Source organism: Pyxicephalus adspersus, chromosome 6, assembly GCF_032062135.1.
Source record: "Pyxicephalus adspersus chromosome 6, UCB_Pads_2.0, whole genome shotgun sequence".
Classification (NCBI taxonomy): domain Eukaryota; kingdom Metazoa; phylum Chordata; class Amphibia; order Anura; family Pyxicephalidae; genus Pyxicephalus; species Pyxicephalus adspersus.
The window spans coordinates 21,117,171-21,141,311 of record NC_092863.1 but is presented as its reverse complement, the minus strand read 5'-3'; the positions used below and the strand labels follow the sequence as shown (position 1 = coordinate 21,141,311).

The 24,141-nt window shown below is 37.8% G+C and overlaps 1 protein-coding gene across 2 annotated transcripts in view; it reads left to right on the top strand.

Moving 5' to 3' along the window:
• ARHGAP23 (Rho GTPase activating protein 23) overlaps positions 1–24,141 on the top strand; it is a 157,869-nt gene that overhangs the window by 35,745 nt on the left and 97,983 nt on the right. Inside the window, exons 2-3 of one of the 2 annotated variants that reach the window (XM_072414912.1) lie at positions 15,959–16,132; positions 16,549–16,567. In XM_072414912.1, coding sequence (XP_072271013.1) covers positions 15,959–16,132; positions 16,549–16,567 — 193 coding nt within the window. Of the gene's footprint in view, positions 1–15,958; positions 16,133–16,548; positions 16,568–18,290; positions 18,395–24,141 lie in introns of those variants that run through there. The other variant, XM_072414913.1, reaches the window with a different exon arrangement.

Sequence of the window (24,141 nt, the reverse complement as noted above, 5' to 3'; positions counted from 1 at the left end):
TACTTTTTTACGAACGATTTTTTGCCCAATCGATCGTTCGTCGTTCGATTGGAACGATAAAAATTGGAAGTGTGTACGCACCTTTACTCTGAGCAGTGCGGAATATTTATGTTTGCTCTATTTATATGCCCTTGTATATTTGCATACAAGTCACAGAAATCAACAATGGATATTTATTTTGCTGTGGATCAGTTCCTGTGCTTATGTGTTTTATTTTCTTCATCCAATTGGCTGAAAAGCAAATAGTTTAGAAACTGCTGATCTAAGCACACTGACATTGTTCAGAAAGTTTGAATGTGTGCCACTCCATGAGCATGTATTTTGTATTTTGTTTTTGGTAAAGCAGTAGCCTTTACTTGTGTAAACGTTTAGGTATCAAAGCTTTCATGGATAATAATATTATTTTGTTTCTCTTTAAAGCTTCAAGACTTTTTATGACTTAGTTGGTATTGCTGAATCCTGGCTTTGTTCTTCACATGACTGGACAGTCAATATTCCTGGTTATAGTGTCTTATACTCTGTCTATACCAGGCATGGGCAAACTACGGCCGGTGGGCCATATACAGCCCAATCTGCGTATTTTTGCGGCCCCTTTGTTGGTCTGGGTTATATCTTGGTGCCTACTTACCTCACGTGTTCAGTCAGTAGCAGTCCATAGCAGAAGAAAATGCTTGTGGAATTAAGCTTGTGGGGTTATTGTGGAATTGAAGGATTGAAAGCTTAAAGTAAGTTTATGAATGTTATCTACCTTCCAGCACCCAAAAAAGGTGCATTCAGCATTTTTGGCACTTCTGGGAAAGTTCTGGGATTCTGTATGTCACCTAAATGCACAAATTTGTTCTGAATAGCACCTAATGCACTTGTGGTACCACGCTGCACAATGGAAGCTAATGCACTGCTACTTACCTCAATACTCCATGCATAAGCTTGCATTGAGCTGCACGGTACCACAAGTGCATTGGGTGGTGCTATTTGGAACAGATCAGATCCAAGCATAAATTAGAGGAAAAGAGTGTCACTATTGAAGTTTCCCATGATTTTGGAAAGTTTGCCAATGGCGGTTTAGATTTATTTTAAATCCTACCTAACGAGTATTTGTTGGAGCGATTAACATGCGAATCATGCCAAAATTCTAACCTAATGCAGCTGGATCTGTGAAATAATGTTTGTGTTACTAACAATTTTGTGCAATTTCTGAATGAATAATGAAGGTAAATTATGTCAGAAAATGACAGGGCACAGTTTTTAATTAGGAGGCTAAGAATTGGTAATGAAGCTGCAGCCAAAGGTAATTGTCAGTTTTGGTTTTCCACAGAAAACAGTGTATGTGAGTAGAGCTTCCTTTCCTCATACAATACAGAAGAAATCGTTGATGGGAGTATGTGATTAGGTTGCAACGATATGGGTGGAGATGGATATGGGGATGCATAATACACAGATAATTATTGGAGTCTGCTAAAGGCCCCCAAGTGCTAAAGAAGATATAGAGAATTAACTACTAGCACAGATAGAAAGGGTTGCAAAGGCTGGCACAGTTGTAGTAATAGGTGATTTTAACTACCTTGACATTGATTGAATTAATGAAAATAAAAGAAAATTTGGGCAGCAGTGACCATAATATAATTTCATTTAATATAAGTTGTAAACAGGAAGCAAAAACAGGACAGATAAAAACATTTCATTTTAAGAGTGCAAATTTTTCATTATTAAGGGCGGCTCTCTCTTCCTTGGATTAGAAGGAAGAATGTTTCTACACAAAATATATTCCAATAGGTATTAAGTTCAAGAGGCCAAAATAAAAACCTATGTTAAAGCTAATGTTTAAAAAGTCATAAGGAATAAGAAAAGGGTATTTCAAAAATATAAAAATAAAGTATCACCTTCATCATTTGAAATAATATATAAAAAAGTTGTAAAAAGAAGATAAAATATGCAAAATTTCAAAAATAAAAACAGATTGCAAAGTAAAGCTAGGCTCAAAAAATGTTTTAAATATGGTAATAGCAAAAAGATCAGATTTGAGCATGTAGGTGGGGCTGCTAACTGGGGTAAAGAAAAGCCAGGTTTACTAAACACTTTTTTTTTTGTTTTTAAAGCTCTGTGTACACAAACATAAATTGCAGAGCTCAAGTCTAAATTGTTAATAGCAATGTTACTGTCCTAAATAGGGCACAATGGCTCAAAATTGTTATGATTGAGAAAATTAAGGTTGATAAAGCACCAGGACATTCTGGATTACATCCTTGTCTCCTCAAAAAGCTGAGCTTAGTTATTTCAAAACTATTGTTTCTAATTTTTAGAGACTCTTTTATCACTGGCATGGTACCAATGGATTGGCGTAAGGCCAATGTGGTTCCTATCTTCAAAAAGGGAGCAATGTCATTACCAAGTAACTACAGACCGGCAAGTTTAACTTCCATAGCTGTAAAGATCCTAGAGGGTTTGATAAAGAACCACATAGAAAATAATATTAAAAGTGACAGTCAGCATGGATTCAAGAAACTGAAGTTGTCAAGGCTACAAGAGACTGAAGTTGTCAATCAAATGTACACTCTTTTCATGAGGAAGGAAGTTAACATGTATACAGTAGAGTAGCAGTTGACATAGTGTACTTGGACTTAGCAAAAGCATTTGACACAGTACCCCACAGACAATATGCACATTAAGCCCTTTAGGTTTAGAAAATTCAACTTGTAAATAGATAGAAAACTGGCTTCCAGACCACTTTCAGAGAGTAGTGAATAATGATTCATATCCTGCCTGGTCTAATGTTGTTGGTGGTGTACGCCAAGGTTGGGACCTTTATTGTTTATCATCTTTATAAATGAAATAAAGTCTGGGATTAAAAGTACCATTTCTGTGTTTGCAAATGACACCAAACTATGTGATAGAATTAGGTCTACATAGGATGTCTATAATCTACAGATCTGCAGAACTGAAGCAGAACTGAATTTGATTAGGCACCCAAGTGGCAAATGATCTTTAATATTGATAAATGTTAATGAGTTATGCACTTCGGGGCTAACAACATGCATGCTTCATACTGTCCAGGGGGAAACATTTGGGGAAGTCAGGAAATGGAAAAGGATCTGGGGGTTCTGGTGGATAATAGACTTAATAACAGCATTAAAAGAGGAATAGACTGCAAAGATCGAGACATAATCCTGCCCCTCTACAAAGTCAGACCCCATCTGGAACATGCAGTCCATTTTTGGGCATTAGTTTACAAAAAGTACATTGTGGAATTGGAGAGAGTGCAGAGAAGGACAACTAAACTAAAAAAGCTACGAGGAGAAATGAGCTAAGATGAATCCCGTGTCCCTTGAGAAGAGACGTTTAAGGGGGAATATGATCATCATGTATAAATATATAACTGGTCAATATAGAGAACTTTTACCGATTATTCACTTTAAAATCATTACAAAGGACAAGAGGGTACTCTTTGCGTTTCGAGAATATGAAATTTAATCTCTGTATAAGGACAGGATTTTTCACTGTAAGGTCTGTGAAAATATGAAATAGGCTCCTTCGGGAAGTAGTTTTAGCAAGTTCTATAGATTGCTTTAAGAAAAAGCTGCATCCTTTTCTAGAAGCACATAATTTAACTGGGTATTAAAGTTTTAAATTATAAGTAAGAGAAACTATTGATCCAGGGAACATCCAATTGCTTTTTGGAATTAGGAAGCAATTTTTTTCCCCTGTTGGATTCTCCATGTAACTGACACTAAATTAGATGTAGGGGGTGTCAATGAGGTTTTGGTATTGGGATTCGAATCAGCTCATCTTTTATGTTTTGGAGAATGCCATTTTGTAAACTCAGTTTTTAATCCTTTTTGTGGATTACTTATAGATTGTTTTGAAGTAATTATGTTTATGCTCTATTATTTTGTTGTATTATATTGTAATTTTGAACTTTATCTTGTGAAGTTGCAATAAGATGTATTGTTTATTCAGGCCTTATGGGCTGCATCTGTGCAGAGCACCATGCTGTCATACAACCTCCAGAACTAGGTATAAATTTATCCAATTAACCACTCTTGTATCCTACCGGATTACAAAAAGGGGTGTTTTAAACACATCCCCTTTTCTCTGTACCTCGATCTCCAGCAAATATGAGATACATTGAAAAAGGACCACACTGATTTATATCCACACGCAATGATACACAGAAACAAAGTACCTGTGTCAAATACTTTTTTTCCTTTGTCCCTTCTGCATTACCCACAATTGCACAGTTAAGCCATATTGTATCTTGAATGATTAATGAACTAATTAGAACTAATTAATGAACAGTTATTACACAAAAACCACAAGTAAATAATAATAAAACAAATAATACCCCTGAGGAAGCCACTATAGGTGAAACGCGTTGGGTAAAAAAGACTGAAACTGTCTCGAATACGTTGTGTAGTAATTTAATGTATAGTAATGACACCCCAATCCCATGACAATTTATTTGGTCTTGAATATTTCTATTAACTGTATGTAATTATATAAAAAAAACTTCATAAATACATAATTATAATAAATCTTTAGCCACGAAACCCCTCCTTTTCTTTTTTCTTTCCTATTACATGCTATAACTTTTTAAACTTTTTAAATTTTAAATTAAATTTTTTTTTTGCTATAACTTTTTAAACTTTTTAAATTTTCTTTAAATACACTAAATAGAGATAGAGGTTTTTTTCAGTAGTATGTTTGTACTATGTAGTATGTATATGTAACTTACCTGTTGAAAATAATCCCTGCACTTGTTGGTGTGCAAAGTCCTGGCTTAGGTCTCTTTTAGGTTGGCTTGATTGGGGTTATTAATGTCTGGGAACGAATGTTCATTCGTTTTTACAGCTGTAGTGTCGGCGTTCTGTTGTAAGGCCACCACATGGTATCCTGTTGGGAAGTGGAGGCTGAGGTTTGCACAAGGCACTCCATCAAACAGCATCGGATCCAAAAGGAAGTGGAGACAATAGCAGCAGTCTTGTCCCTTTTTGGCAGAATCCTTCATTGCAGCAGTTCTTTTCTTCCTGATGTAGGGAGTGGCCTCAGTCAGCTAAGTAACAGTATTAAAGAAGTTTGTAGGGTATTGTTTTTTGACAATTAGAAGAATTTGGTTTGGAACACTGCTGGTCCTTTATACCTTAAAAAGGAGTCATCCTTATGTGTATTTGAGGTTTAAGCTACACCTTGGTGCATTCATAAAAATCAAAAAGATAGGTAAGATGCCATACAAATTCAGTTTTGCAATGGTTATTCAGTGAGCAGTACTTGAATAGTGATAGATATTTATTTAATAATTAGATTAATTACACTTGCTGGAGAAACTATATTTATGGACAAGAAACTTAACCCTTACAAATAAGTAGGATTAAATTTGTGTTTTCAGTGTTGATTTGTTGGAAGCACTGCTAAAATATATTATTACGTGACTTGTTTTTGACTTATTTTGACCGCTGCTGTCATGAAATTAATGAAGTGGTGAATGTTGGACACATAATCATAGCTATTAAGTGTAATATTTTTCTTCATATCCTATAATGTATTTATATGCTATTCTATTCTATAATATATTTATGCATACTTTTAGACCAAACTGCTGACCTTGCCCTTACTTCTATGCTTTGGGTTCCATAAGGCTGTGTTTTTGGAGGGGATTGTCATTCCTGTGAGAATTCTTAGTGATCTTAGTGATTTTTTTTTGTTGTATGATTTTAAAACTGATGAAGACGAGGCAAAGGTACCAAGAAATTAATCAAGTTTGGCAGTCACCAACATGGAAATACCTTGCATCCAAATTTTATCTGCGAACAATGCGCATTTGTGCTCTTTATTGCCACATTAAATATGCTGAATATCAGGCCTGCAGTGGATTGCTGTGGGCAGAGGATCGATAGCCAAATCAAACAAGGGACAACCTTGCGTAGTGCCTTTTTTTATTGGGATAAGGTAGGAGAAATATGAAAACCTAAGCCTTTGGGCCTTCATATATGGAAGAGCAGCGGTCCCTAACCTGTGATCTGCAAAAAAGTTTTGGCGGTCTGCGGCTCTGACCAGTGCACTGCCCCCACTTGGGGGGGTGCACCGGTGAGGCGCGGACCATTTCTCCTGTATGCATCGCAGGCTCAAGGTGGTGGAAGGGTTCTGGCATGACGTCACTGTGGGGGAAGTTTCTTCGCTTTTGAGTGACACACGGCTCCCCATGCATGCGCAGTCCCGAGTCTGTAAATTTAGTGGTCCGTGTTGTCCAAAAGGTTAAGGAACACTCTGGTAGAGAATATTTGTAAGAAGACAGGTCGAAAGCCCATATGTTTTAGAGTATGAAACAGGTATCCCCGAGTAAGGCTGTCAAGCATTTTTTGTAGATCAATCAAAAACAGCATCTCATTTCTGTCTTTGCCTATGTCCCAACTAGAGGTCACTGGGGAAATGAGATGAATAGATCTACTAGTTGGGTCTGAGGCGCAATACCAAAACAGCTTGAAAACATCTTCACAAGAGCTTTAGCCATATCTTTAAGTTTCAGTGTGCTTTTTCTGCTGCCATTCATATCTAATGTTTTGCATTTGCGGGCTCCGGTGTTGCAAATTTTCTTATTTTGTTTGTTGGAAACAGAGACTTTGGCAGATCAGCAGATACATCAAACATGCACCACAGAGCTTTTTCTTGGTGCAAGTAAGTAAAACTCAACTGTAGGCAAACCTATGTGAACTTTGCAGTCTATTGAAGTGCATCCTGGTTCAACATCTGTTCTCAACTGTTCGGCTATGAAAGCTCAGAAGCATACTGCTAAGATTATTCTGGTGCTCTATACTAAAGAATTACAAATACTAATATGACTAAATATCTTTTAAACCTTTGCTAAATGGTAATTTTGATGCTGTTCAAAAATAATTATGGTTTTAAATATCCTTCACTTTGCTTTAAAGCAAGGCACATTTGTTTTCAACTGTCTGCATTATTTAAGTGAAAATAATGTGAGGATGACTGAAAGCATAGTAATTATTCAGTCTAATATATAATGTAAAAAAGAGCACAAAATTAGGGTATGTTTGTTTTTTATTATTTAATGTGTGGTCCGTGTCCTATTGTGTTTGAGAACTGGAGGTGGCTTTGGTGGTATCTCAGGAAATAGCAGTGTCACAGGGGGTTATAGATGCAAGTATGTTTGTTTCATAGTTATTTATCAATGTGGTAAACAGGCCTCTTTTAATAATATATTTTGCTGGAGTTGTGTTTGTGTCTGAGGTCAGCATGCTCACCCTCCTCCTATCTGCTAAGCTATCTGTGCCTGTCAGGCATTGTTTGCAGCTGTGTCCGTGGGGACCCTTACTTATTTATCAACCCCTCCCATGTAGAAATCATTTGTATATAGAACGGATTCATTTACAGAATGTCTTTGTTTGTCACTGTCCTTGCCTCTCAAACATGTTGTCATCCTAATGCTATTTATGCAAATGGATTTCCAGAGTAAAAAAATGTAATGCAGTTTGTGGCAAACCTAAATGGTGAATACTGAACTATACGTTACACATTAGTTTACATTATTTTGACATTGTGTCCATTTTACTTTGCACATTAAAGAATACATTTCCAAATCAATACTTTCCCATAAGGAAACTTTTTAGTATCAAAAACATTTAAAAAAACAAAGCAATAATGTAAGGTCCTGGTCTAGCAACAGTACTCACCAGACATCATTCCCCTAATCTAATGCCTGTTCTTGACCATGTGAGTTTTTGCTGCCTGGACAGATCTTTTGCCTGTGACCCCAACCCAGTTTTTGTCCTGCCCCTGTGTACCTCGTCTGGTAAACAGATAACCCAAGTATAACTTCTTGCTCTTTATACTGGATTTGTCTCTGTTGAAATCTTTTACATCTGTGAACTCCTGGTCCTCTGCCAGCCCTTCCCTAGGCACCAAATTAAATCTTAAATGCTCTTAGATAATCCAACCGCTACCCCAAGCATTTGGAATTAACGGACACTAGAAAGTTGGATTGCTACCATTTTCACCAAACCACATATGCTACCTCTGTGACTGGTATTCACACAGTCCTGCACCTGGAGCTTACAAGTCTCACTACAACATCTAATACAGTTGCTACTATATGGACTTCTGTTTTTCTTATTGTCTAATGTGCTCCTATGATTCAACATTGTCTGTTACAATGTAATTTATTTCCTGCCCTCATACTGCTGGCCCTTTTCCCTCTCTTTGTCCCCAGCCTATTTAATTTCTTGTCTGCCTGCTCCATCACTCACCTGCTTTCCCTGTCTATACTGCTGCACCTTCTTTCTCTACTACTAACTTCTACATCTCACTCAACCCAGGTCTCACCCACACCCTTTCCACTTCCCCTCTCATCAAGATATACCCTCTTTCTAACCTCATTCCCATTTACATAACTCACACATTTTTAACCCCTTTCTCAAGCGGTCCATAGAATGCCAGATCTGTCAGCAACAAGCTAGCCTTTTCTACAACCTTCTCCTTTCTAAATCTTAACTTCCTCACTCCCACTAAAACTTGGCTTACCTTCTCCTCACTATTCCTCAGCTGCTTCACTCTCCTATGGAAGGCCTGCACTTTAAACATACCCCTAGATCTGGCAACAGAGCAGGTGGTGGTATGGGCCTCATTCTCTCCACTAATTGTACATACAATATGCTTCCTATCCTACCCTCATTTGAAGTGCATTGCATCTGCCTTTTCCGTCCCCAGTCACTGATTTTTATTGTTGTCTACTGCCCCCCTGGCCCAATCTCCCCATTTTTGACAACTTTGCCTCTTGGCTCCTGTCATATTCTTTCACATGACCTGTCCACCCTCATCCTTAGTGGCCTAAATGTTGCAATGGATGACCCAAACCATCCTACCTCAGCTAAACTGCGCTCTATTAAAACCTCATTTGAACTAACACAGAAAATAAATGACCCCACACAGATTGCCGCACACACTGGATAGTGCATTTTGCAAACTCTGCAACCTCACCCACTTTGACAATTTGTCATTTCCCCTTTCTGACTACAACCTTCTTACTTTCAACCTTTCTAATTCTTGCCCCCCTTTGCCACATCCCAGACCGGGTCAATGGCAAGAGAGATATCCTTAACCTCAACCACAGCCTATTCTCAAACTACCTTACATCACTACCCTCACTCTTTCTAAAATAACATCTCCAGATCTAGTTACCAACCAACTAAGCTACACTATCTTTGGTCCTGAACAAAGTTGCCCCTGCCACCTTCTGTTCCCTCTTTCCTGCTAAACCTTGATCTTGTCACAACAGCCACACCTAAAGTCTTGCTGAAACCATTTGGTTTTCAGCAGAGCATTTGCGCACACATTTAGGACTATTTTAAAGATAAAAATCATTGAAATCAGAAATGATATCTCTGTATACCATACCACTCCAACCATATCCACCCCTTTCCACCTGTAAATCATCACTAACCTCCTTAACCCTTGCTAGTTTGGACAAAGACCCCTCTCTTCTCTCATCATCTTTGTTCACTACCTGTACACTTGATGATATCCCCTCTGATGTACTCTGTGCCCACTCCTCAAACATGGTTCCTGCTCTAACCTAACTATTCACTCATTCCATTTTTATATTTCAATATCTTTATTGAAATTTATAGGAACAAGTACAATAAAGTCAACATAGAGAACAAGGTATTAACAAAATTAACTGAACAAGGGTCGGCAAGGTATAGATGTACATGTATGGACATTGATTAACGAGTCATACAATGTCTGAACCACAGAGTTGCTATAATCCTGGTATATCTAAAAGGAATAAATTCCTGAGAACATTGAATTAGGGAACATGACATACCATCTGAGCTTGTTCAAAAAGGTAAACCCATACACATCAAAATTTTAAACATGAAGGTAAACCAAGCCTGTGCCCCCGTTATAGAATAAAACAAAGACAAAACAAGAAACAATTAAACTACTGGGAGGGGAGGAGAGGGAAGAGGAAGTCGTGCAGACCGTTCACATTAGCATATTATATCTCACCAGGGAGGCTGAATCTATATTAAGCATTGTTAAATACGATCCAAGGTTCCCATAAATCTTCAAATTTATCCAACGAATTCTTTAGAGTGTGGGTCAATCTATCATTAATCATAATCCAGTTCAATTTGGTGTGTATAGGGTCTAATGATATCGAGGGGGACTTCCAGGCTTTGGCTAGGGAGATTCTGGCCGCCAATAATATCAATCCGATCAATTTTTTTGAGGGACCAGGGAGGGACACATCAAGCCTGCCAAACAGGGCTGCTTCAACAGTGCTACCAATCGGTTGATGGAGAACGGTAGATATCAAATCGAACACCCTGTCCCAATATCTTCTGGCTATAGAACATGACCACCAAATATGAAGCATTGAACCTCTAGCGTCACAGCCCCGAAAGCAGAAAGGAGAAAGGGAAGGGAACATTTTCGCTAGCCTGTCTGGTGTGAGATACCACCTACGAGTAACCTTATAATTGGCTTCTATTATTGCCGAATTCAGGGAGATCCTGGAGAGGTAATCCACTCTATCCCACCAATCTTCTAGATCCCATGTAATACCCAATTCAGATTCCCAGTCCCTCATGTAATGCAATTTATCTGTTGGGGCTACTAGAGCCGCGTAGATCAGTGAAATTTGACCTTTGGTTGAGGCTAGAGAAAGGCACGTGCTTTCGAATACCGAGGAACGCATGGGTCTCGGGGCCGCTTTAATCACTGTATTGATATAGGAGGACAGTTGTCTATAGCGAAAATGTTCCGAGAAAGGAATTTCAAAACTACTGACTAAATGTTCCCAGGAGAACACTGCCCTAACATCAATCAAATCCTTCACCCTCCCGAAACCTTTAGAGATCCACCAACGGAAATTAGATAAACTTAATCCCGGTGGGAATTCCGGGTTGTTCCATAGCGGGGTCAGAGGTTTATGGGATGAAGTAAGTTGCTGATGATGTTTGAACTTATCCCAAACCTGCATGCAGTGGGATAATGCCGGACCTAACACAGTCCCTCGGCTACTTTTCTTACGCCACATCAGGGATTCTATTGATCCCGAGAATTTGTCTTGATTCTCTATTTCTACCCATTGGGGACGAGCTCCATGTAAAGTGCTCATCGAGGTCTGTGCTATCTGAGCTGCTACATAATAATATTTCAAATTTGGAACCCCCAGACCCCCCTTTCGCTTTGGTGCAAAAAGAGTAGTTCTTCGTATTCTGGCCTTCTTCCCAGCCCAAATAAAATGCATTATTTTAGTCTGTAAAAATTCCAGATCTTTTACGGGGACCTGAATCCGGGAGCGTGCGAAACAAATAAAGTAATCTGGGAAGTAAGTTCATCTTGATAGCCGCTATCCGTCCTAGCCATGAAGGGGAAGCACAGGACCACCTACGCAGATCCGCATGGAGTTTGATAAACAAACCTGTATAATTAGCCTTACACTCATTCCATTTTTACTGGTATTCTCCCCTCAGCCTTCAAAAATGCCATTGTTCGCCCTTTCCTGATAAGACCCTCCCTTCTCCCGTATGTTGCCGAACTTCTTGAACCCTTTGTCTATAAAAGACTCACAAACTATCTGAACACCTCCTCTCTACTTGACCCACTTCAGTCTGGCTTTCAACTTGCGCATATTTATACAGCTTTAGAAAAAATAAGAGACCACTGCAAAAATTTATCTTTTAATAGGTGAAAGTATTGAACTAAACAGCTTTGCCTTAGTTTTTGAGAACTCCTGACACTATTTCTCCTAATTTCAAAATAAAATTATTGTTATTTAGAGCATAATTTTAAATTAAATAACAATACATTTAAATAGAAAAATGATGCAGTGTTTGCAGAACTTGAAAATTCAAAGAAAACAAATCCTATGTTTATCTACAATAATGTATATGGTATATATGTTGTATAACAGCTTTCATGCGTTTTGGCATGCTCTCCACCTGTTTTGCACTTTGCTGTTTGGTAACTTCATACCACTCTTCAAACCAAATCTTCCGCCTTATGTAATTCCAGAGGTTTTCTGTAGGGTTCAAATCTGGAGATTGGCCTGGCCAAGACAGACTTTTGATTTGATAATCCTCCATCCAGACCTTTATTCCCCTGGCTTTGTTGCATGGAGCATTGTCCTACAGGAAATAGCAATCCTCCGAGTTGAGGAGCGTAATCTTAGAGGAAGAAAGCAAATGTATTTCTGCCATAACCTTGTATGTGGCTTGATTCATGTGTCCTTCACAGACACATCTGTCAAATTCCAGCCTTGGTGAAGCACCCCCAGATCATCACTGACCCTCCTCCATGATACATGACACTGTGGGTTGTAGGCAGCTCCAGGTCTCCATCTAACCAAAAGATGACCAAGTGTTGGGCAAAGCTGAAAATTGGACCCATCAAAGAAGATGACCTTACTCCAATCCTCTACTGTCCAATTCCTGTGGTCTTTCACAAACCTGAGCCTGACTCCTTTTTGCTTCTCACTGATGAAGGGATTTTTTTCTGGCTTTGCATGACTTCAGCCCTGCCTTTAGGAGCTGGTTTTGAACTGTTCTTGCTATTCACTTTACCCCAGTCTCAGTTTCCCACTGATTTTGAAAGTCATTTGATGTCAGCCTTTGGTTCTTGAGTGACATTTGAATAATTTTGCAGTCATCCTTCCCAGTGCTGATTCATTTTCGCCAGGTTGTAGCTGCTGCCTGGTGCCTATTGCTTGGCTTTGTGCTTGTGTACTGCCACCTTTGAAATTTTAAGTTTAGAAGCAACCTGAAGCAACCTGATACCCACTGTATCCATGTGCCAATAAAGCCAGGATTGTATCTTTCTTTTCCTCACTCATAACCTTTTTTTTTTCACCTGTTTTGGCATGATCAATAGTTATTTTTAAATCCCCAATTATGTTTGATGTACGTCTAGCAGTGTTTTGCCATCTAACTGGTCACAAGAAGAGAGTGTTGTTTACAGCAGTGACTTTTATATTTTTCCTCATTAAATAAGATTTGATCCAAGTTAATAAATCTTATCATACCTCATAAAGCAGAACAAGGTTTGCTTGTGTAGGAATGACAGTGGCATAGAATGGTTGTCATACAGATGGAAATTTAAAAAAATTGCAGTGGTACCTTTTTTTTTCCAGAGCTGTATATATATATATTTATATTCGTTTTCAATAATTCTTTACCTGCTTGCCTATCCCCTGAAGAAGCAGAACATCTGCAAAATGCGTTGGGATACCTTAGAAACACTCAAATAATTTGCACATTTATAAACATTGTGTTTTGGATATAAGCTTTAAGTAAATGTAAATGTAAATTCCACTTTTAAAACTTTTTGATTTACCTGTTTGTCTTTTTTTAAATACTTTTCAATACTTGCAAATACTTTGAAGTACTTGCAAATATTGATTGCACAAATCCTATTTGCTTTCCTTAAAGGGATATTTGACAATTGTTGAGATGAATCTCTGACTGTTCTTATTATGAAGTAAGGAACTCTTTGAATCTACCGTAAGCTCTGTTACAATCCTTTCTAGACAAGCTAAGTTTAGATTAGTGCAAAAGTTTTGGTGTGCAGTTATCACTTGCTAACTCCACTGAATTGATTCCTTGGAAAGGTGTGGGTATTATGTGTGAGAATGTAAAGTACCCTATAAAACTTCTTAAAATATTCGTTTTGGTACTAATACAGGGGTACTAGATACATTTTTAAATTGCATTATATTTTTTGCTAGATATGATCCTCTATCCTTGTTTTAGGCTTTGGTATGTAGCTTTAACCAGGTTGAGATTTGCTTTTTCTAGTAAATCAGAATTATATATTATATATATATTTCTGGATCTGAAAATTGCTAACAAATGTTTAATTTTCTAGGAACTAATTTTCAATTCATTGAGGCTTCATGGTTTCTATAGAGAATACTAGGCAATGTCCCCAACATTGATCTCCTGATCTTAGAAAACAATTTTTGAGCTTTCTCTGTTATTTTTTTTTGCTTTGAAGTTGATGCAAAACATAAGTATTCGCCATAAGTGGGTAGATGCTTTAACATTGACTGTGATTGGGGCATTGTCAGACCCCGTTGGTAAGAGCAAACCTAGAGTACATATAAGGTTGCAAGAAATAAAAAAAAGTAGTCCACTTCGTAGAGTCTTGCAGATTTTCATGAACAATTTGTTTAGAAAGAGGACTTAGCCAGCATTTGAAGCATACACATTAGCCAATGTGAATCTTGTGTCAGGATCTGAGACATATTAAATATACTTATATTAAAGGTAAGCAAGACCTTAATGGCTACGAGGACTCCACTTTTCCTACTTTTGAAAATGATATAAAGACAACTTTGAGGATTGCTTGCTTAAAAGTGGGATTCTTATACACATGTCCACTTTGAGATAAGAAAGGGCTTTGTGGAGAGAGCATTTGTATGGGCTGTTCAGTCCTTTAGCATTGACTTACCAAGCAATTGAGTTTTACTCCTCCTTCCTGCTTATCATTTGTATTAAAGAGATTTTTTTTTCTCCATAAAGTGCACAGTTTCTGTTTAAATGTATGTGTTGCCATGTTTGCCAGCTTTTGATGCTGCCCTAGGCACTATGGAAACACATAAAGAAAATGCCAGTTCTGTAAGTTAGCAGCACGTGCACAAAATTTAGATGCTAGAGGAGGGTCAGTATCCTGGCCTGTTTGGAGACTGCTGCCTGCAAATACTTTGGCTGCTTTAGGATTAACAGAGCACTCTGGAATGTAAAGACAGAATAAAAGGAACTATGCTACTTCCCAAATTTAAGAGAACATATAGTGAATTTAGAAACTTATATTCTTAAGAACATGCTAGGCCACCTTTGAAAGACATTGAGCCCCTTTTTGCGGAAGACTATTGCTTTTGAAGCTCTAATATGTAGATATTGACCCAATTTGCACATATGTATAAACACATTCACCGGTCAATAAATTCAGAATGATTTTAATAGTTTCTCAAAACTGATGCCAAACATAAGCCAACAAAAGAAAGCCACAACCCATTCAGTCCACACAACCCTAAGGTAGTTCCTGGTGAATTATACTAATGCAATGGGATTTTAAATAACCCTTTAGGGTTACGTCAGGAACTTGTTTTAACTTATCTGCACTTGTAACAAGAAATAGTTTTTCAATAATTTATTTTTTCACAGAAAGAAAATCAGACTGTATAAAAAAAGATACCAACGAACGCTTTAAAGTGACAATTTACAAATATACAAAAAAGGAAAAACAATAATAATAAAATAACCCAAAATATCTTTGAAGCAGAACTACTCCTGCATTGCTTACTTGCCATTTTTAGCAAACCAGCATATAGGTTAGAGATAAAAGGGAAAAAAAACAAATACTTAGCTTAAAAACGCATGACGGATGAGTTACACAGTGGGGGACATTCCCATCCCCAATACCTGTCGGTCAATAAAAATCCTTCAAATACTTCATGGTATATGCATTAGCTGCCACTGTTGCTAATGAACACAGTGGGTAGGATTTTTATTGGTTGAAAGTTGTTAGGGGCCCAAATACCCCACAGTGTTTGTTGCTTTAAAGTTACACTGTACACTACTGGCTTAAAAAAAAGAGAAAACCAGAACCCCAGATGGTGGCACAGGAGTGAAGGAGTAGTAAGAAGACTTTATCAAATTTTAAGGTCTGTGGACTGCATGGAAAAATAAGTAATTATATGTGATTATATTCTATTTCACAATGAGATTTTACTTACTGGGAGCTAGTAATGCCTGTTCTATTTTCTTAAGGACCCTTTCACTGTCCAAAAAAGTTACTCCCTTATTATTTTACTGAATATACCCTGTTCTTTTGACTCACCTACACCCTAAAAGAAAATAGTTTTAAGGTAAATTTTGCCTGAGCAGCTTAAAGAAAAAAAAAATGCAATGAGATTAATTTGTATTGTGCCTCTTCTTTCCAGAACACCATAACTCAGGATGGGGGACACCTCAGTAATTCCACATCACCAGAGGAACCTTTTACATGGGTTGGACCCAGGGCGCTGGTCATCAGAAAAACCCGACAAGGGTTTGGATTCACACTTCGCCATTTCATTGTATACCCCCCGGAGTCTGCAGTACATGGACCAGAGCAGGTATAGAGTGTGACAATGATTTAACTTCGTATTCCTATATCTTTATGTTAAAAGTTGAACCAAATGAAAGAATAGACCCTTTGTTCTGTCTGCGTCAAGTCATAGCTCTAACGCAAGCTAATGGCAATGTACTTTTTGCATCATGGAAAATGTTTATAACTGCTGTTGTTTGCATTTTGTATTGTAGTATGCTGTGCTGGTTATTGTAAGGTACAGCTATCATACAGTTAATGTCAGATGCTGTTTTGTGAATTTGAATGTAGATTTCACAGTCCTTCTACATGGAGCTAAAAAAACTCTGCAATGGCTATTCATTTTTTAATTTTATGTTGGTACAGCGCTGTACCAACTTAAAAAAAATCATCATCAATGATCTTCTCCGTATTCATTAATTTTACTTTCTATTTTTTTTTCAGGAAGAAAATGTCAGTGGAGGTAAGAAGTCAGACGTACATGCATCCAAAATATTGTGAACTATTGCTGGTTGTATTATTGTGTATTGTATATTGTATAATATTACTTTCTGTGACTGTAACACCAGGTAGCAAATTTGCAACTTTCCCATGCTATTGAAAAATAGTCCTAATTTCCATTAAGGGACACTCTTTTTTCCCCAAAATTTCTTTATTGGGTTTTAATTTTTTTCCCACATATACTACATAGACAACATCCAGGGATAAAAAAGGAAACAACAATGAGCTACAGATATAGGAAAAAAAATACAAATAATTTAAGGGAGGTGAGGGGGGGGGCGTAGACACCTTGTACCTGTTTACAGTAAACAACGTATAACAATTAGAATAATAAAAATGACAGAACATCAGTTCTCCATCTGGAATAATACCAATAAACATATCATACCAAGATTGTTAAAGAATCTAAAGCGCTCATAAATATGAATAGAATCTAAAGCGCTCATAAGTATGAACCAATACTGATTCAAAAAGATCACTTGTTCAATAGAGGGTGTAGAGGGGTAGATTCAACTCGACATTATCATTACCTCCTAGCCGCTAGGAGACAAATATTGATCTATTCTTGTTTGGCTCTAGACATGGTTGTCGGGCTGTAATCATGCTAATACCCAAAGATTAAAATATGTGAAATTCGAAATGCTTTATGCATAATCATGAATTGAGTCTCCCTCCATACTTCATTAATCATACTACCCCTAACTATTAGGTAACCCTGTATTATTTTGTCCACCATATCTGGTTTCTGGAGATCCTTTTGCAATTGCTTAACATTTGATGGGGATAAGGGTGCAGTAAAGGCAGGTTGCAAAAATGAATAAATTGAAGATTTATTTGGCAGAGATAAAGAGAGTAATGAACCATAATTATTGGGGAGTACCGCCTCACCTGAATTATCAATCAAATTTGGTATAAAGGAATGAACTTGCCTAAAATAAAGGAGATGGGCTGCTGTCGGAGAAAGTCTGAAGCTTTCGCTATGATTTATCAGGGTCAACTTAGCCTTTGTGTCTTAATTAAAAAGATCCCCTTAATACTCTAATTCCAATCTTTTCCATGTTTGAAAAGGCATGTTTTGTTCACTGGGGGAACACAGGATGACCACAAATAGGTATATGTATTTGGAAAAATGTGTGGGTAGCTGAAGCTTCCTTCTCACCAAGCCCGAGGCAGAAATGGGATTCTGCAATGTAAAATACCCTGTAATTCCCAGGGAAGTACCATTGCTGCCTCCAGTGGAGTGTTCGAATATAAAGGGGTGCCCCTAATCCAATCCAGAACATGTCTGGTGTTACAAGCCAAATTGTATAGCCTAATGTTGGGGAAATTAACACCACCTGCTGAAACCAGTAAGTACAGCTTGCCCAATGCCACGCCAAAGAAAATGGGAAATCCTCTATTTCACAGGATGGCATCCTTGTGTTTTAACAATAATGGTATGGTTTGCAGTGGATAGAGAAATTTATTATTAATATTATTATTATTATTACACAGTATTTTTTTGGCACCAACATATTATGCAGCGTTGTACAAAGTCCATAGTCATGTGACTGACAGTCCCTCAAAGGAGCTCACAATCTAATGTCCCCATCATAGTCATATGTCATACCACAGTCTAAGGCCTTTTTTAAGAAGGAAGCCTATTAACCTAACTGCATGTTTTTTTTTTGGAATGGGGGAGGAAACCGGAGGACCCCGAGGAAACCCACGCAAACACAGGGAGAACCTACATGCAGATAGTGTCCTGGCCGATATTCGAACCCGGGACCTTGGACTCAGTGCTGCAAAGGTCAGAGTTCTAACCACTGAGCCACTGTGTTTGCCCGAAATAGAAAATCATCTTTACCAGATGACAATGGCCCAGAAAGGACAGAGGAAGATTTTCCCATTGTTTAAGTTCACTAATTTTAGAAAACAGAGGAGGGTAATTCAAGCTATATTTTGAGAAAGGCACTTTACTTATTTTTATACCTAGATAGGTAATATTATGCTGTGCTATCTGGAAAACTCTATTGGATGTCCAAGTTTCAGATCTTGGCTGAGTTAGTGGAAGAATTAAAAAAATGTACAGAAAAAGTACCAAAATATCTTAGGAGTGACTGTATAGTCGGCACAGCAGATGATGGGTTTGCAGAAAATAGTAGAATATCGTCTGCAAAGAATGCCGACTTCACAGTCTGCCATGAAATCATGAAATTGAGTATCGTGTAAATCATTAGTTCTTTCTATTAAAGGTTCAATTGCTAAATTAAATAACAAAGGCCACAGTGGACAGCCTTGTCTTGTGCCCCTATGCAGTTTTAGAGGCGTAGATCTATCCTATCTGCTATCCTATAATTTATGATAATATTTTAGCATCTATATTTATTAGGGATATGGGACAATAGGATTCTGGATATCTGGGGTCTTTGCTTCTCTACCTGATGAAAAATAACAACCATGATCCCACATTGTATCATAGGGTGCACACAAATCATCAGATATCTCCTCTTTTAACATTTTAAAGAATTCGGCTGTATAGCCATCAGGGCCAGGAGCTTTACCATTAGCAAGGTGAGATATGCAGTAAGTACTTCTATAGAAGATATAGGGGCGTTCAATTTAGATTGAGCAGCCTGTGATAATTTAGGAAGTGTGATATTTTCCAGAGCTGTATCTGCTTCTGCTAAATTGTAGGGGGAGATTGCATACAATTCTTGGTAAAAATGTGCCAATAATTGATTGATCATACCTGGGCCAGATGTCATCTGGCCAGTTGACTTGCACATAGTAGGAATATGTTTAAATTTTTGTCTCACCAGCTTGGCTAACTTCTTCCCTGACTTATTTCCAAATCTATGAAAATCAAGGTCCCTGTGCTTAGATTTGAAATGCTCATACTCATCCAGCCAATAATCAAATTGACGTTTGGCTTGATAACATTATTGTTTGGTATCTGAGTCCGGATTACTCGGTAAAGCCAGTTGGGTTAACCTAAGTTCCTGAATGGCCCAACAATATTTTGTAAGCGTTAATTTTTTCTTTTCCACCCTAAAGGAGATAATTTGGCCACGTACATATGCTTTCTCTGCTTCCCAGAATAGAATTGGATCTGACTTATGAGCTGCATTGGTGTTGGAATATTCTATCCAGGCAAGGGATACCATTCCTTTAAGTCAGGAAGGACCTTGATATAAAAAGGAAGGGAATCTCCATGAGACATGATCACCTCTAGGCATCTGATCTCTAATGATAAGCGATATAGGGGACTGATCAGATATCACCATAGTATGGATATCTGGTGATTCTATCAAGTATAGCAGGGAATTAAACCCAAATAAACATTCAATACTTGTGTACGAAGTATGAACATGAGAAAAAAAGTATATAGTCTTTCTAAAGGGTACCGTTGTCTCCGGATATCATTTAAATGAGTAGTATCCATAAATTCTCCAATCTTGTATTCAAGTTGCTTATGTGAAAGAATTATAACACCAGCCTTGCAGCCCACAGCAGGGGAGTCATAAACCTTCCCCACCCATAATTTACGTAATCTAGCAAAATCTGTGCATCCCAAATGTGTTTCCTGAATTAACGCTACGTTTGTCTTTCAACCGCTTTAGATGGCGTAAAACTGCCATTCTCTTGTTAGGTGCACGTAGACCCTTCACACTCCAGGAGACTACATGCATATCACATATGTTGGTAATTACAGTGGGGTTTACCTAACATTATCAAGTTTTTGTGATCCCAACTTAATAAAACTTTCTTGATATAGAGATAGTAGATTAGAGACAAAAAGTGTTGTATAGAATTATGGCTATAATAAAACCTGGTAAAATGGTATTTGTGATATTATACAACAGAGAACTGATTAATATTCATGGTAAACACAATGAAAAAAATTCAGGGATAAAGTTAGAAAAAATGGGTGGACGTAGGAAATACCAGACAATCAACAAAGACATAGGGAAAAAAAACCAAAAAGCTGACCTTCCTTTTTTCCTCATAAGGCACATTTTTGCTACAAAAAGAAAACAAATGGTATAGGCTCGCTCCCTACCAGCATATAAATTTACAACACTGGATACTATAGTTCTGCTGCAAATCCCATATGCACAAATGTTAGCATAAATAAACTGATATCCGTATGGTTAACTCACAGCCTCCAAAAAAATGTTGCAAATAAGACAGACCAATTTAGGTGTCCCTTTTACTTTTAGAGGCTGTGCTAGATCGTTTAGTGTCCTGCAGTCAATGGACATCCGTAGTAGAATGATGGTGTTTTTACAGGGAAGGTGCAGGTACTCTGGAAGTATTTTCTGACATAGATGATGAACGTTGTGAAGATGTTGGGGAGGTTGGTGAGACCATATCAGGAGAGTCAAAGTTCTCGACATAATTTTCAGCTTCCTCAGCCGAGGGGATACAATTATGGCCTTGTGGGTCTGTAAAATACAGAGTAGCTGGATATTCCAGTGTAAAGTGAACTTTATAGTCGAAAACATTGCTGAATTTCTTCTGGGGAATAATCCGCAAAAATTAGTACGTTGACACCTTCATTTTGCAAGTGCTTTTTGGAGCGTAAAGATTGTAAGATATTTGTTCTATCGTTGTAATCCAGATATAGGGGTGCTGCACTTATTGGCTAACTACAGATACATGCAAGATTTACCTCTTGTCATGAATCTACCAGCAGCACAGCAGCAGATGCATGAGAAGAGAGCTTTACAATACACTTTGTATGGGGGTTTTGTTTCCCTCTCCACAACCTATTGATGCTAAACTTAACTGTTTAAAATTTTTTGGACATCCCATTTGCTCATTTCTGTTATACAGACCTTCTGTTATACCTAAATACTATTATTTACACAAATTGATTTGCAGTAACGGAAAAGTTCCACATTCTCTAGTATATCTAGAGAAGCTATAACGTGCTACAATGACCCTCCCAGAAGAAAAAAAACTGGGTCCAGATTGACTCCGCATAGTAAGACCTACTGAGAAGCACTTTTCTTTCATCTTTACCGGTCTTTGAAGACATTGGACACCTCCTTACTCCTCCTGACTTAGTATCAAGCGATTATTAGTCTTTTACTGAAATCTGTCATAAATAACTTATAGAGTCTTTTTAAATTCTGACAGTAACACTTTTGCTTAAGTGCCTACTAACAGTCTTGTTTCTATTGTAGCTTTTTTAGTGATCAATCTGGTTTAATTCCCAATACACACACTTCTATGAGTATTTATAGAAGTTATTCCCTAACTTCATGAAACCACATGATAACATAGTAATAAAGCTTTTTTATCACATGATACAGAAAAAGTTTTTGACTCTAGAATATTACCTTTGACAGATTATCCAAGCTGTTTATAAGTATATCCGTCAATATATATATATATATATATATATATATATATATATATATATATATACACACATACACACAGTCACAAACAGTTGTGGTTAGAATAATAACAATGCGTTTCAAAAAGTAAAAAAAGCTTAAAATGCTTAAAGCTTTTATTTACACACTCAAATGCAATAGGAACATTGCGCATTCTGTTACAAATCAACACATAAAGAAAAATGTGTGAATTTTGTGTTATTCCTTTACAGAAAACACAGAAAAGGATATATTAGGCTGTTCAAAATAATTGCAGTGTGGAGTTTAATTAGTGAGGTAATTAATTGTGGCAAGTTTTCCATGTGAGGAGAAGGATAAATAAAGTCCTTTGTTTGCAGCTTACTTTGGGTATTGCACTGATCCCTAAAAATTAACTGCAGACTATTGGGTTAGATCTAAATATTTGATTGATAAGCACCGATCTCCTTGAGTCTTTCTATGAGTCCTTGTTTAGCAACGCTTTTTAAGGTTTTGATTATCTTTGGACTTAAAATGGTTACACACTAGCCTTCCTTAAAGTGACCCTGTCAGCTAATGGGTCACTTATATCCAAAAATACCTGCAAAAGAACAGTGCATATACTTACATTTTTGGTGGTTAAAACACTGCAGTTTGGCCAACTAAATTCCATCTAAATTAGGCTATGCATACTTTTCTCAAGCACACCAACTGTTCTGTTGGATAGACCATGTGTTTTGTACCCCACACCCCAATCTTTCTAGTATCCTTCATCTCTTTCTTTGCAAACCCGTCAGGTCAGATCATGCTGCAGTCCAGGCCACGTTCTTCACTCTCCAAGCCAGACTTGTGCCAGACATTGTTGTTGGTCTCTCGATGATTCTCTATTGAGCAACCCTGCAGTGTACCATGGAGTTCAGACAGCCCTTTCCTAATGATTTTACTTTTAACCTAGCTCCTGAGGGCTTAGTTAAGATACTCCCCTTTATGATATACTAAAATCTGCCATTATCTCAGAGCTAGTTTCCAATTTAACCTTCTATTGGAATCCTGGAAAAGATCCCAAATATTGTGCATTGCCTCGGTGAAGATGAGAATGTTACCCAAACTATTGTACCCCATTTGGGTGCTGGCATTTATTATTCCCTCACAAAGCCTTCAATTGATAGATAAAAAGGTGATAGCCACATTGGCCCTAAGTCTCAAGGCAGACTTTTTCAGCCATGGATTCAAGACATTCCCTCTAGATCTGAGATGCAGTAAAACTTTTGGGCAAGCCAGTGTCCCTTTGTGCCCCCCTCCACCATTGTAGGTAACCCACTTTCTCCTCCTGGGATGGGTGTTATTAGTGGGTGGAGCGTGGATTGTATAAACTCTTTGATTGTATAAACTCTCATGTTAAAGTTTTTTAACATGTTTGTTCCTAAGATCCGCAGGCCAAAGGGGTAGTTTTATCCCTATACGACACATTAGTGAGGAGCCACACTTCAGCCCCAACTTGTATGTGTGCTGTTGCTTTGGCCCTGGAGCAGAAGGCATGAAAACAGATTTTGGATACTGTGGTGCACTGTGCAATAAACGCTTTTGCAGTTAAGGTTAACTATAAACTGCTGATGTGCTGGTACATGGTGCCCACCCATCGTGCGAAGAATAAGCCCAATTTGCCAGGGATGTGCTATTGTAGTAGTGCGGTGGTGAGTAATGTGTACCATTTTTGGTGCCCCGGGATTCAGAGGTATTAGAAAAATACCATATACTTTGGTGGGCCGTTCCTTTTCCAAATACCCATCTGGGGCCTTTCTCAACTTAAAACCACCCATATGTACCCACACTCAATTTAGAATATTGACTTCTTCACAGAAGCCAAAATGGTTTTACCAATGTCCTGGTAGTCATCCACCCCTACCGTTGCTCAAAGTTAAGCAGAAAATGGTTTCTCTCAATTCAGAAGATGCGAGCCATACTCACAGCACGCTCTGCTGGGTTTGGACCCCCTGCATTGACTACTACATGCCTATACAGTTGAACTGTTCACTCATGTTATTGTGACCCTCGTTACACGTGAATTACAGCCATTCCATAAAGACTTGGTCATCTTCCTGTCCCTTTTCTTTTTCTTTCCCTTTTCTCCTACTTTATTTCTCTTCTTTGGGATCCTTGCATACTTTTACCAATTATTTTTATTATTAAT